The 14,618-nt window shown below is 33.6% G+C and overlaps 1 protein-coding gene across 6 annotated transcripts; it reads right to left on the bottom strand.

Annotated features, from left to right (window-relative positions):
* Positions 1–533: 533 nt before the first annotated feature.
* LOC130804063 (oxysterol-binding protein-related protein 2A-like) lies at positions 534–12,643 on the bottom strand. Of its 6 annotated transcripts, none has more exons than XM_057668373.1 (11): positions 11,704–12,643; positions 9,084–9,443; positions 6,570–6,666; positions 5,348–5,766; positions 5,067–5,222; positions 4,194–4,361; positions 3,957–4,097; positions 2,391–2,621; positions 2,172–2,285; positions 1,060–1,251; positions 534–907 (listed from the first exon to the last, which is right to left on the bottom strand). In XM_057668373.1, the coding sequence occupies exons 1-10, from the start codon at positions 12,124–12,126 to the stop codon at positions 1,075–1,077; spliced, it is 2,286 nt and encodes a 761-aa protein (XP_057524356.1). In that variant the 5' UTR covers positions 12,127–12,643; the 3' UTR covers positions 534–907; positions 1,060–1,074. The 6 variants fall into 6 exon arrangements, with proteins under 6 accessions (XP_057524356.1, XP_057524358.1, XP_057524355.1 ...); XM_057668375.1 differs by having other exon boundaries at positions 534–980; XM_057668372.1 differs by having other exon boundaries at positions 534–980; positions 2,172–2,291; positions 11,704–12,592.
* Positions 12,644–14,618: the final 1,975 nt, after the last annotated feature.

Consider the following 14,618-nt stretch of genomic DNA (forward strand, 5'->3'; position numbering starts at 1 on the left):
AATAAAGTTGTTAAATAATTTATTTTTTTTCAAATTTTCTAAAATTGGATTCATATCTTAAATGCATTGGTCCAAAGTTGGCACGTTGTCTTCTCTGAGAATATCCTTTTCTCTCATCGTATGCTATAATTAAAAAATATTATACTTTGAATTAATATAGGATGTAAACTTTTAACTTTTGATTTTGAAGTGAAGATCTCTTTCTTTTGATCTCTTTCTTTTCATTAGCCGAATTTAGCTCATTAATGGTCTACTATTAGGTTAATAAGAGATTGTTTCTGTTTTTCATAATAATCTCACATTTTTTAATCTAATCTACAAACTTATGCTCTCTTCATTTAATTACTCTTTTGCTTCTTACAAATTGTTGTGAGAGATTTCTTTAAAAGACATATTAAATATATGAGCTAAATAATCCAATTAATACAAATTAAAGAGAAAATAATAATATAAACTAGTTTCGAGGTCGTCTCTTCAAGAGACAGTCTCTCACAAGAATTTGTGAAATGTTAATACAATTAGGCACAAAGGAGCTTAATTAATTGGCACTTTGATTAAGAGATTATGAGCTACAGAGTACAGAATATATACCACGGTCCACATTTCCTAAGATACATCTTTACGATTCCAGCATACCTCACAAAATTTTCCGACTCCATTTATTGGTCATAGAAATACAAATAATCATCTAACTACAGCATCAAGGAATACGTATTTCATCTTTCCGCAGCTTCACCAGAAAGTTTTTGGTAGACATTACTGTCATCTTCAGGCTTTACTTGAAATCATCGAACCTAAACTCTGAGTGTTCGATTCACTCGAACGCCTCCAACTTATAAGAAAATCAATGTGCGCTTCAAATGGTAACAGCGAGTTCAATGACAGCAGCTTCACATTTGGACAAGTTCTGGATTTCAAATAAACCCAACAAAGATTCGATCAAGAACGGCCTCATTTTTATTCCATGAATTCAAATCGGCCTTCATTCATTAGACAACAGAACAGATAAATAGTCTGTACACAAGCAGAAAATAAGCTAAGAAACCAGTGTTTGCTTACCTGAATAAACTATGTTCAGTATTCAGTGGAGTCGTCAGCGCCTTGTATAATTTCTCCAAAAATGTCTGGACATCCATCCCAATTTCCCTGTTCTCTAGCTTCCCAATATCCACCTTTATAACAGTAAGTTCCATCCTCACTGTCTCTCTCGAACCATCTAGGTTTCCATCCGTCTTCTTGTAATTTCCTTGACTGCATTACAATTAGAAAATCAGAACGACTGAAACTGAATTGATAGAATACAAATGATTGCCTAGGTAGTGAACAATGTGAAAAATGCACCTTATATTACTCATGGCCGTTCCTGAGGATATTTTTGAGGTGCAACCGCCTAGGGCCCAGCTTACAAAGGGGCCCAAATTAAGTTAATCTTTATTATTAAAAATTAATTTGTGTATCTTATTATTATATGATCTTAAATTTATACAGTTATTTTACATTAATGTGATGGAAAAAAAAAAAAGAAATTATATGATGCATAGTTAGAGAAAACAAGAACCAAAAGTCTAATTATATAAGGCTCTTTTTTATATTCCGCCTAGGCCCAGAAATTATCAGGAACGACACTGCTATTACTCCGAACTAGAGGTGTTTAACAGGCAAGTCGCCCCAATGGGTTAAGGGTCGGGTCACATTTTAACGGGTTATTAACGGGTCATGGTGAAAAGGGCCGGGCCGGGTTGGATAATTATAAGAATGGTTGCGAAAAAAATTTTACCACTCTGTTTTTAAATATTTTTATATGATATATACATAGGTGGGTCGACTCAACGAGCCATAAAGTAGAATAAAAAAACTATTATATGAACTTTTAAAAAAGGGTCAAAGTGGGCCGGTTGTAAACGGCCTTTGACCCGCCCTGACCCTTTTTAAATTTGACATGACCCACCCAACCAAGCCTGTTGAACACCTCTACTCCGAACCAAGCGATCTCGTCAACATCACCATAAACATAACAACTCAATGAACAACACGATATCAGGAAAACAGCATTCAAAACTCGAATAAACAGACTCTCACCAGAAGTGCAAAACTATCCCAACAAGCATCAGAATAGGACAAGCAATCAAAATCAGAGTGATGCTATACATGAAATTTGAGATTAAGCATACCATTCGCTGTCTCATCTCCAAACGTAGCTTCTCAGAATTTGCTTTATCGTATTCGCCTTTTTCTAGATATCCCTGGTCCGGTCTAAGTCTTGAATCAGTCGGGGGGAGTTTCTCCTTAATCCGTGATCAAATAACCAGAATCAAAAGTCTATCAGTAAAAATTAGAAACAGTTGAGCTTAATTTGATTGCACAGAGACAAATTTATACACCACATCTACCTTGAGTCCGGGAGTCAATTCATTTAGAGTAATGGCAAACTGAGTTAAATTGTATCGAGTAAGATTAGGGGTAGGCTTGTTCCTTCTCCAAATCAAGGAAGCATCGTTTGATGAACTCAAATCTTTCCACTTGTTCTTCACATCTCCCTCGATATAATAAATACTATCGTCCCACCGACCAAACACTGTTGCAACAATGTTCCCTTTGCCATCTTCAACAAGACCATGAACCTGTACAAATTTAGATTATAGATTAGAAATAATCAACATAGTGAGACCAAAGAATGACAAAAAAAAACATGGACGTCTTTGATTAGCGATGGGCACTGCTGTCAACACACAGCTTTAAAAGCCTTAGTTTAAAATTTCCCCCTGTTGTGAGTAACTCATAATACAACTCGATGGGATGGATGTGCCTATGGTGGAGTAAGGAAGAGAGCTTGTATAGGAATGAATTCAAGACAGCAAGATTTGAAGACTAAGCTGCTGGCTGCAGCTAGGAACGCTCGAACAAGCAGTAGCACATATGCTCCTTCGAGTGCCCCCCAGCTGAGTTTTTTGTGCTGCAAGCTATCCAATGCTGACTTTGTGTGTGCTCGTTCCAGCCCACCTTTGCTCTCGTTAAGCACATGTACCCTGTTCTATTACGGGATTAAAACTCCTAGTATCTTTCACCCACTAATTTGTATAGAATATTAGTTCTTGTATCTACCCATCGTAAAACACATTTATGAATATTTGAGAGCCACCCAAGTAGCGTTTAGTGAGATGATTAAACTTATGGAAATCAACAGTGAGTGCTTTACATTTACACTCTTTTGGAATCAGAGAATTGGAGGGAAAAGAAGGGGAGGAATATAGTTTACTTTATTTGGATACTAATTATGAAGGGGCGGGATTTAAGGGATTAAGACCCTTAATTCTGTTGATAACTAAATCTCTCCAAATGTAAGAAAGATTTGAAAGTTAAATACAATTTCTCTTCCTCTCCCTCCCCTTTTCCTCCTGAACAAACAAGAAAGACTTTCCCAGTAAAATTTATGCAAATATAGTGTTAGTGTTGATCAATTAAAGCTATGTAATCAAGAACACTAAGAAACACATCACTAACATGGTTTCAATTTTTGGGTGGGTTTTATAGTCTAAGAATGCAATGTTCTTAGGATTTTTCACACCTCCTTAAATCTTCTCTTTCTTCTTAATTCCTTACGATTTCTCTTTATTGTTTTTTTTAATCTATAACTTGTGCATTTGCTCTAACACATCCAAGACATACAGAACGTTAGGGCACAAATAAACCACAACTCTGCCATAGTGCAAAAACAACGGTTCAAATCATTTCATAGGCCAATCAAAAAAGTTTTCAAATTTACGAGCTAATACTACCCACACCATAAAGTACATAAAAGTAGTTTTCGAGTCAGTTCAAGGGATTTCTTCAAAAAAAAAGTCAGTTCAAGGGATATGCATGGTTTCGACTTTCAACCAATATTTATCAGTAGCTATGACAGGCTCATCACCTCTATTATCACTACATTTGCGACCAACGGTTGAAATGACAATTACCTGGCGGGGATTCCTGTCAAGAAAATTCTGCGCCTTGAATTTAAGCTTGCAGGAGTACTGACGATTACCACATATGTTCATTGTCCCATGATGATCACAATAAATTTTACCAATGATAAGGTTATGGATGCTAGTTGTAACCTGAAAACAACAAATAGAAGATACAGAGATTTTCGCAATTTAATAAGAAGAAAATCAAAGAAAGTAAATTTAAGAATCATCTGTAAGTGATCTCACCTTGCTCCACTGAAATCTCTCTCCATCATCAAACTCCAGAGTCAATATTCCTACTGGATCAAGCTGTATAGTTTGACCCCAAAATCTGGTCTTCAAGTTACTATCTGCCCAGAACCTCCATCCTCTACCTTCACAATGACAAGCTATGAGTGTAGGGTGATGGCTTACCTGGGATATAACAATGATGGAACAATCAGGAAACCAACCGAACAATAAACAACACCAATAATTTCTTCAACATAGAGAATCATGAGTTGGCCTAGTGGTTGAAGGTTTTCTTTTTCACCCTTGTGGCAGGAGTTCGATTTTCACAACTTATAGAAAGAATTTATTCCCCTTTCTTCTTTGTAGGTAGTGTTACTTTCGAATAAAAAAAGTAACTTTACGAACTTGTAACAAATCCTTTTTTAGCAAAAGAAGCTTCAATAAATCATTATGGTCTTGGTTGGTAGTAAATAGTGGTAATAGAAATGATTTGCAATGTACACTTTTATGAAGTGTACCAAGTCATTCTCATGGTGATGAAACTTCTAATATATAAAAGTTTTTTGTTCATATGTTTCCATTACCACACTTAATACCGCATCATCTCCAAATGACAACCAATGGAATAGATTTTGTAAAAAAAAAAGATGATTCAAGTAGATTAAGAATGACTATTAAACTTGTCAAGAAACTTTCGTATCATAGTTACACTAATTTAACATTCCCGCCATTTAATATCTATTCCTAAACAGGGCACATGTATTCTTGTTTTTCCTAAAACTTGACATTTTATATACAAATATTCGATGCATGGTTCATGCATTTCATAGTTCTAACTTCCAAAAAAACCTTTGACAGCAATTGAAAGGACAGAAACAGTTACCAAACCTTCTCAGAGAAAAATCGAATTCCCTTTTCTGGAAAGTCAGCTTCATAAGTTTCCCCGAGCAAAGGATTAAATGGTTTACAAAGCCGGCCCTCAGTAGACGCATAACCAGAAGCAGCAAAGGCTGCAACATAGACTGTTCTCATGAGATGGTTACCCTGTAAGAAAAGGACAGATCAGTAATGCAGTCCAAAGAGTATCAATCAAGCATAATTAACAGAACTCTAGAAGCCAATGGATGTCAAACTTCTTAGACAGAAACACACAACAAACGTGAGCTTACCATTTTCCCATATTCATATGCTCGGTCCAAAAGATAAGAATACTCCAAGTCTTCACAGCATTTCTGAAGCGAAGATATAGGTTCATTGAAGTACACAGGGAGACAGACTCTCGTAAGATCTTTTCCTACATTGTCTTTGATCATAGACCAAAGACTGACAGGTCTTTCCTTTTCAACTGGTTCCGGAAGCTTTTTACGCCTTACAATATGAGAACATAGAGCTTCACTTGAGGCATCCATAGACCAAGCGTCTTTCACACTACCACCTTGGCCTTTGGTGTCCATACCACTGCCAATAAGATGAGACGGAGATTCAGTAAAGTAGTCCTTGGAATCATAATAGCAAAGTTCCTCTTCATCTGATGCTTCCTCCACGTCTCGTTTCTCAGTGTCATCAGATGACTCAGTCGTACTATATTCTAAACATTCAAAAGCAAACATAAGTCAAACTCAGATTGATAATTATTATATTAAAGGATCACAACATCAGATTCGCACATGAAAATTCCTTCATACGAACTCAGAACTGTTTTCTAAGCGAGTATTCTTGTGTTAAGGATCAGTATAATACTTATCATATACTTTCACTTATATAGTTAATGGTGCTAGACTTCAAGACTTTAAGTCCTTATGCAAGACTTCAAGTCCAAACATAATCAATCATTTCCCTACAAAGCAAACCCTCCACTTGGCACAAACTCCACTTAACTATCGGAGATGAAAAGGCTATGAAGCTAGACATGATAATTCTCAAAAGTCAAGATAAAAGAAGTTAAAATAGGGTAACACTTATGCAGTGTCAACTGATTTGCTAATCAACTTGTGAATCGCGAATCAAAAAAAGCGAATTATGGTCGGTTTTAGGCTACTTTTGACCATTTTGAGCGAATTGCGAATCCAAAAGGTGAACTAACGAGCCAGAGATCTTTGCCATCCATAGGGTTTCTCAAAAATGCATTTCACGGAGCAAATAAGCTATTTAACTCATTAGTTCTTGCCAATGTAGTGTGTACAAGGCAAGCGAGACAAAAGGAGGTATACATCCAACGCGGCAAAACATCCAAGCTTCTGCGCCTTAACAAGGCACTGTGCAAAACTGCAAACTACATTGACACTAGGAAGAACACAGAAACTTGGACGTGATTTTTCTTCAATGAAAAGTCAATTTTCTTTGATAATATAACAAAAAGAGTAGATAGAAGGAGCACCGTAGCAATAATACCACTATATTTAGCACGTTCTAAACTGGAATATTGACTCTTCGAAAGTTGAAATCCACTATCATTTAAGCCTGGAGCTTCAGAATCAATATTTGCTGCCTACATGAAAAACATAAACATTGTAACCAAATACTAAAATCAAAAAACAAATAGCTTCATTTTATCAATATTTCTAAAACCATAAATAGCATAGACATATCGTAAGACCTCGAAAGCTTAAAAGAGAGCAATCTTAGACTCTATATTTTCAAGTAAAAGAGAATGCTTAGCAAAGGACACCTCTAATGACTAGATGGACATAATTTTAGCTTGCAATTGCCAAAGCAAGTCAAGCAACTTTCTTGTGTGCTACAACACCTTCCAATAATGGTAAGCTAGATGCGTGCAAACTAGATTAAATGGTCTCACTTTTAATAAATTAAATAACCTAACAAATTCCGAAACATTTCCAGAGAGCATGTGATTTTTGCAACAAAAATGAAAACACACCAACTTAAATTCATTTACAGATTATTAAACTGTCACCCACTACTAATTTAGATTGGTGCCTATATTTTTCCTAGAAAAACCAAGATTTCCAGCTCTATTCAAGAACTTATATACCAAATTTATCAGTTCCGAATCTGATCAATCCATCCTCTTTCTTTCACACAAGCATGGAGCCAAAAATGTTTACAGAAATGAACTCAAGAAAGCAAATAATAATATAAAAACAAGGAAAGGTGCAGCAAATATTATCAAAAACAAGCACACAAGAAAAGACACACAAATAGGTAACTTAGAGACCAGTAAATTGCCAGCTATTGTATTCTCTGAACTCAAACCAGAAGGTGACTTGATAAGTTCACATTATATGGATTAAATGTATACCCATAATGACGTGTGTGAAGGAGTAAGAGAGAGTTACAAGACAAACCAAGGATAGAGTTAGGGAGAAAGTTGAATAATGGATAAAGGATTTCCTTGTTTGCTTCTTAGGACACAAATATTAACAAAAAAATTTTGTTGTTGGATAGTCCAAGCTAACTTCAAACTATTTTGACTTGGTCCATTGACTCGATTTTCAAACCGAAGGATAAGTAGAGAGATGTAACTTTCGTCTCAAAACGGTTAACCCAAAATACACCTAGACTGCCAAGTATATAGAAGTAACATACTAACCCCATCTCCCTTTTACTACAACACATTATTTTGGGTGTTACGTCAATTTTATAACTCTTTAGTTTTGAAAATTTTATCTCTCGATTTATATCCTCCCTACTTGTTTGACCCCATCATTTTTCTCTCGCCCTTATCAAAGCAACAAACTAATTGGAGCAAAATGAATGGCCGGAAGGAGTATTCATAAAAAAGGAAATAATCTGTTTTTAGATCACCTAAAACTCCTCTAATAGTCAGTAGACAAATAACTAGTGGCCAGTAAGATTAAAGTCCAGACTAACAAGGAACAACTTATTGTAACTTCAAATGAAAACAACAAACACATACCAGCAAGAATTTTTTTACTCAAAACTTCATATTGACTTCACTGAAGGCCAAGTTGAAACTCTACATGTACCCCACTTTCCTTTGTGGTGACTGGAAAGAAGTAATGGGTTGGGCCTAACCTATCTAGGAATGTCTTTTTGGTGGTTGGGCTTTTACCTAAAAACGTTAGGAAGGTTGTTCTTGTTTTTGTTTCCCAATCAACTTTTCCCCATTATATGTTGTAGGGTCTTCAGCACATGCAAGGGGGACATGAAAATGTGGCAAACGTCAAACTTGGAATTCTTCCTAGAGAAGCCTACTATTCCATAAAACAATATACTATCTTGAAATGTGTCATAAATAAGGATTAGCTCTCTTCGACTAAATAAGGCTATGTGAGTTCTGTTAGGGCTAGATCAATTAGATTGGTCAGTCGGTTGGTTGGATCGATCGAGTTTGACCCAACTGGTGATAGATTAAGTATTATTTTATTCTAATTGCTATAAATAGCTATAAGTACCATGTAATTTTTTTCGTTAAAATTTAAAAATAAGTTTTTTCTTATCATATTGTGCACCAAAAACAAAATTTCAAGTCATAGGTGTGCATTATGAATTCGAATAACAAAAATTCACGAATAATGGTAGGTTATAACATACAAGTATTGATATAAAACTAAAAAAACCAAATTTTAGAAAAACGGGTCAGATTGGATTCAGTCAAGTATCTGGGTTGGATCAAATTTGACAGGTCTAGTTATAGCCAAAACAAAACCCCTCTAAGAAAATATGGTTGCTCAAGTAGTATCTTTTTTCCAACCAAGACGTTCAATAGTATGTACATCCTACCTAGTTTGTTTGATCATTGCATTATAGTTTTTGTCCAGCCCAGACAGTCCACAGAATATACATCTTACTAACTAACAACAAACAGGGATCCACATGCTATAAAATTTATGTTACACTCAAGAAAAGAACACACAACAGATGGCTCTTACATACTTTAAAAAGAAAATAAGGACAATATAACTCGTAAGTAGTAAAATATACCTCTAACTGCCTTAAAGTATCCAGCAAATTGGATCTTTCCTCACAAAGAACTTTCAGCTTTCCTTGTATTTCAGAGAATTCTGAAAGCATAATCTGCTCACATTCCTGTACTAGTGATTCATTGATCCCATCATCGGCCAATCGCCTTTTTAATCTTTCGGCTGAAATGGTAATCTTGTCAGGTGAAAGACGTAGATTATCGTTCAACGGTCTCAACGAGAACAAACATCGTGTTGATGCTAAAGCGTCTAACCACAACTCCCTATCATCTTTCGAGTTAGTCCTCAAATGAAGGGTCTTTGTAGCTGTAAATATGTAAAATCTCCTATCATCAGACCTGCTTTCCCGAAATGATGATACCTGTTTAAAATTGGTATATAATTAAATTTCTGCAATCAATTAAACAATTTAACAAATAATTTATTATTTCTTCCCCAGAAAGCAGGAAGAATCAAATTATGAATACTTATTTGGGCAATTGCAACTCATACAGTTTTGTAATTTCAAATCCACTGTCTCAACAGAAAAACAGCAGCAATTGGGAAAACAGTATAATCAATATTAATTCATCTAGAATGTTAGAAAATATGTTCAAAAGTCAAAACAGATCCAAATTTCCATTAGGGTTATAGTAGTCAATATCAGCATGAAGCAGGAGTACATTTTTGACTATTTGTTAATATATACCCAAATAGCTAAGAACAAGCAAATCATATAGTACCAACCTAATTTAAGCACCAAAAGATTATATATTCTGCAAATTCAAACTTGAAACTAATAGAAGACCTGATGGAGAAAATTAGAGAGTGCTTATTGAACAAAGACCCTAGATTTAGCTAGAGGTCACGTTCAGCCAACCCTATACTAATATCCTAGATTTGGCCGTGATTTTGTGAGTAACAAAAATAGATCAATAGCCAAAGAAACGGATGATTTGTTCAAAACAGACTCGACAACCCCGTATTCAATTGACTAAAAATTAATATGGATAGTTGGACACAACACCCGATTTTGAATTGACTCAAAACGAAACCAATCCGATGACACAAATGAACGCCTCCAGAAACGGGAAACTACACATCATGAGTAACTTAGATCTAAGTTGCACTAAAAGAGTGTATATTAAGTGTACTTTTAGTTTAATAATTTTCATTTATGAAATAAACAAATAAGATTTTATTATTTTCATTTCACAAATAAGGCCAAATTAAATAAACTAAAATGTAGTTGCATGCACCTAGATTTAAGATTTATTCGAATGCAAGTAGGCATCACTTATAATCAATGAATGAGAAACATCAGTCAATACCCATTTCTAATGCTATTCCTTAGATCTGCATGCTTTAAAATATAATAAAGTAGAAACATTTTATTAGGCAAATTTTGCACCTAATAAAACATAATATGGAATCATAAAACTGAAACTTCACCTTGTGGCTTGTTATTCCTTAGATACTCTACTCAAGCCAAAACACATACCATCAACAACCCACATTCAAAGCAAATTACCTAAACACCAAAACATTAAATTGTTTAAACTTGAAATGAAAGCAAAGTATGCACACCATTTGACTTTTTCAACACTCTAGACCACAGAGTTAAAATATACATTCAATCAGACCTAACATTTATCCGACTTTATAACCAAACTCAACTTTAACCTCACTTAAAAAAAGGATTAAAATCATCTAAAAACCAATATGGATCGAAATATCTTGACCCCAAATCGCCACAATGAGCTATATGTGCAACCAACTACTAGTTATGATAACACCAAAATCCAGCTCAAATAGATATGTGGGCTAAATCCAATACCAACCCGTCAAATAAATTTAGATTCTGAAACTAAAGATTATTGCTTTTCTTCTTTTTGAAGGGGAACAAAGATTATTAATTATATTTAAGTAGATGCTTAACTTTCCATAGCTTTGAATTTCAATGATTCATCAACTAACCAATGCCCAAAAACAAACAGAGAATAGCAATAACAGCTAATAAATTAAGAAAAAGTAGGCACTCTCAATTGGGACTTACCGTTACTTTTGAAAAAACCAAAAATTGCTTAAAGTTAGGACCTTAGGAGCCAAAATACTAAAATGTTGTAAGGGGTTATTGGGTATAATAGGAAGGAAAAAAGACATGCAAAGGAGGAAAATTTTTAGTACTACCCAATTGAAGGCCAACAAATTAAAAGAAGTAAGCCAAACAGAAGGAAAGATAGAAAGACCAAAAAATTTGGGTTGCTGCTGATAGAGATGACTGATAGATGGTAGGGACCCACACCTTATAAACCTAGGCCTACACTCTACTTAATTTTTGCCCTATTTCCATGGTCTAGCCACCTGCTGATGTGACCCACTCCAAATTAACACCCAGTTTCAGCCTTCTAATTTAAAATCAAATAACCCAAGTACAGTAAATTCTTCCCCGTTCTACATTGGGACTCTTAAAAATTTTTAAAATTTTCAAATTTTTCTACCCAAAATTCCCAAATTCATCAAATTAAAATAAAAAAACATAAACCCAACAAAAAAATACAATAAAAGAAATTAACATCAAAAAGAAATTAAAACATATATTCTGAGTATTTGTTTGTTTGTTTATTGATTAAATTAAATACCTTGAGATGAACGACGACGGAGTTTCTTTTGGAATCCTTCTTGTTACCAGAACTATCCAAACGAATTAGTCGGGGTGACGTCAAATCTCCGATGACAGTGACGTCATCATCCAAAGAAGAAGAGAGAGAATTAAGATTATTAGAAGAAAAAATCTTACAATAAGAAAGTAACCCATCTCCACGTAACAAAAACCATCTAGATCTCCATCCTTTACCATAGTTAGTCCATTTATATAAAGCTCCGGCAACACTGAGGTCAGATCGCCGGAAACTTCCTACATTACCTTTATTGGATCCGGGTAGGGTTGGACATTGGTTCAAACTACCCGCCCGTGAAAGAACAAGTTCGGGTGACCCAATACACGGACTCGGATTATCTTCCAAAGATATGCAACATAAAGGATGCATATCTTTGACCCGCATGGTTTTGATCGTGAAGAGAGTACAAATTAAAACCCAGAAAATGATGATTTTTTTATTTAGGATTTGACATTCATTATTAGGCGGGTATTTGTTAATTCTTGGGTGTGATTTTAGGATAAATCTAAAATCCCCATGAATAGAAGAGAGAGAAAAAGAGATTGAAATGTGGGTGTATTTGGGGACTGAGAGAGTGGGTTTAGATCTTATTTATGGGAGGTAAAGAGTTTGTAAAATGGTTATAAGTTTTTTTAGCAGGAAGAAAAGAGGGAGGTTTTTGCCGTTGGGAGAGAGAGTGTGTGGGGAGTTGAGAATGAGGGGCCGGGATGAAGGAGGAAGGAGGGGAAAAGGTTTCTGATTTTGATGAAAATATGTGCACTAATTTTAGACTTGAATCATTATCGGATTTTTAGATTCAGATTGATTCAATATTTAATTTTGAACGCTTCTAGCGAAGAAGTGTGAGTTGGTCGACTGCATAGTCTTATGATAACATAAATAAGAGCACTAATCTTTATTTTCTCCCTCTCGTTAATTTTCCTATTCATACTTCATTTTTTTCTCATAATATATCATTATTTTCAATGGGATTGAGGAAGTATTAGACTTATTCATCCAGTATTAATGAGAGTGATACGACATTGATACAATGAACTATACTTTCAATATTTTGTATTAGTTGGTTATTTAACTCATTTATTAAGTAAGTTTCAATATGAGACCTTCTCATAGTTTTTTTTTAAAAGAAATACAACATATTATAGAAATTAAACATAAGAAAGTTAGGAAACATCATGAGAAAAGAGTACAGTCTCATGCTCCTCAAATACAGGGAAGGAGGAGAGACAACTAGAGTGAATAGAGAGTCTAATTTTATATCATTACAAAGGAACAACCCACCAAAATCAAAGATAATAGCATTATTCACATAAGACGGCGGTCTTGTAAGCCTAAAAATATCATTTCACATTCTTATGGTATATTTTGCTATTTGTGAGTTGTTGTACTTGTAATTAGAGTTATTTAAATTCGAGCAAAGTAATTAAACTAAGCATAACTTAATTTAATTCAAAATAAATTCAAATATAAAAGTTAAATTAAACAAGCAGGTATGATAATCCTGTTAAATAAGAAATAAGAGGGTATAATAATATTTTTAAAAAAATTAATTTTACAGGTAAATCACATCCATTAAGATTAATGGGTAGGTAGCAACAAGAAAAAAATAATACATGTAGGCAATTCTACCACCCATTAACTAAATAACTAGAAGTTTTTTTTTTTAAAAAAAAATTACTTGAAATTGCGAATAATTTCAAACAAAAAATAAAATTTATGACATTAATACATCGTCATTAATACAAGATATAAGAAAATTAAATTTAATTTCAATTAAGATAAATATATATAATATTACTTTTTTAAATAAAATTTTGATCTTGATTCTCAGTTACTTATTCATTTCTTCATCTACTATATAATCATTGAGGTGATGTATGCTAAAGTAGATACATTACCAATATAATGAATAATTATACTTCTACTTGGAGTATATTGAGATTCAGAAAACCATGAAATTCTTCACCAAAAGGACCCCCTTGCGTAAACATAACCTAAATTAATTAGTAAGAGTATTTTACACTTTTTCCTATGTACTCTACATGGATTAAAAAATTTACTCCTACTACTATACTTTTTAGCTTCAATTATAAACATACCATGGCATCATCAAGAAAAGTAAATAGTAATCCGCTAGTTCTTTGAGATACTTTTCTTTGAGATACGTATTTAAATTCTAGTTCATTAAAGATTACTGTCTATTTATTATATTTTTAATGTCAATTAATATTATTCTTAATGTTTACTTACCGTATTCTTAATACCTACTTCAATATCTTAAATGTCTATTTACATCATTCTTAAAACCTACTTACAATATTTTAAAAAATATATAATGGATTGACCCAATTAGAAATACTCTCTCACAAGAATTTATGAAAAGTAATTCATTATATTATATTTGTTATGGGCCTATGGATAGTAATATCTTTTCACGCAAAATGTTATAATCAATTGCGAGTATTTCAAAATGAAGAAAGTAAAAATCGATAAAAAGATATATTTATGGAACAATTAGAGAAATATATAAATAAGGTGAAAAGATACTCCGAGTCATAATAAAAACTGAAAGTGTAACCCTCCGTTTCTTAAAGTCCCATTTGCCATTTTGGGTGTTTCATTTGTCGTTCCCATAAAAAATATTTCTATTTATATTACAAATTTTGAACCAAAATAACCTTATTCATCCTCATTTTAATATATTTTATAATGTTTATGGTCCCCACATATCTTTCACTAACTTCATTTTAGTCATTTTTATAATTCTTATGGTCTCCACATGTTTTCCACTAACTTTAAAAAAATATTTTTTTTATTTGTTGTGGCCCCATAATTTTTCCACTAACTTTCTTTTAATATTTTTTAAATGTTTATGA

The sequence above is a fragment of the Amaranthus tricolor genome, chromosome 17 (assembly GCF_026212465.1).
Source record: "Amaranthus tricolor cultivar Red isolate AtriRed21 chromosome 17, ASM2621246v1, whole genome shotgun sequence".
NCBI classification, from domain to species: Eukaryota; Viridiplantae; Streptophyta; class Magnoliopsida; order Caryophyllales; family Amaranthaceae; genus Amaranthus; species Amaranthus tricolor.

Bases quoted from the DNA above. Each gene is read 5' to 3' on its own strand.
- LOC130804063 (XM_057668372.1), bottom strand. From the start codon at position 12,126: ATGCGGGTCAAAGATATGCATCCTTTATGTTGCATATCTTTGGAAGAT. The intron at 4,098-4,193 runs GTGAGATCACTT...TGTTGTTTTCAG, and splicing joins AGAGATTTCAGTGGAGCAAG to GTTACAACTAGCATCCATAA. The intron at 1,252-2,171 runs GTATGCTTAATC...ATTGTAATGCAG, and splicing joins TGGAGATGAGACAGCGAATG to TCAAGGAAATTACAAGAAGA.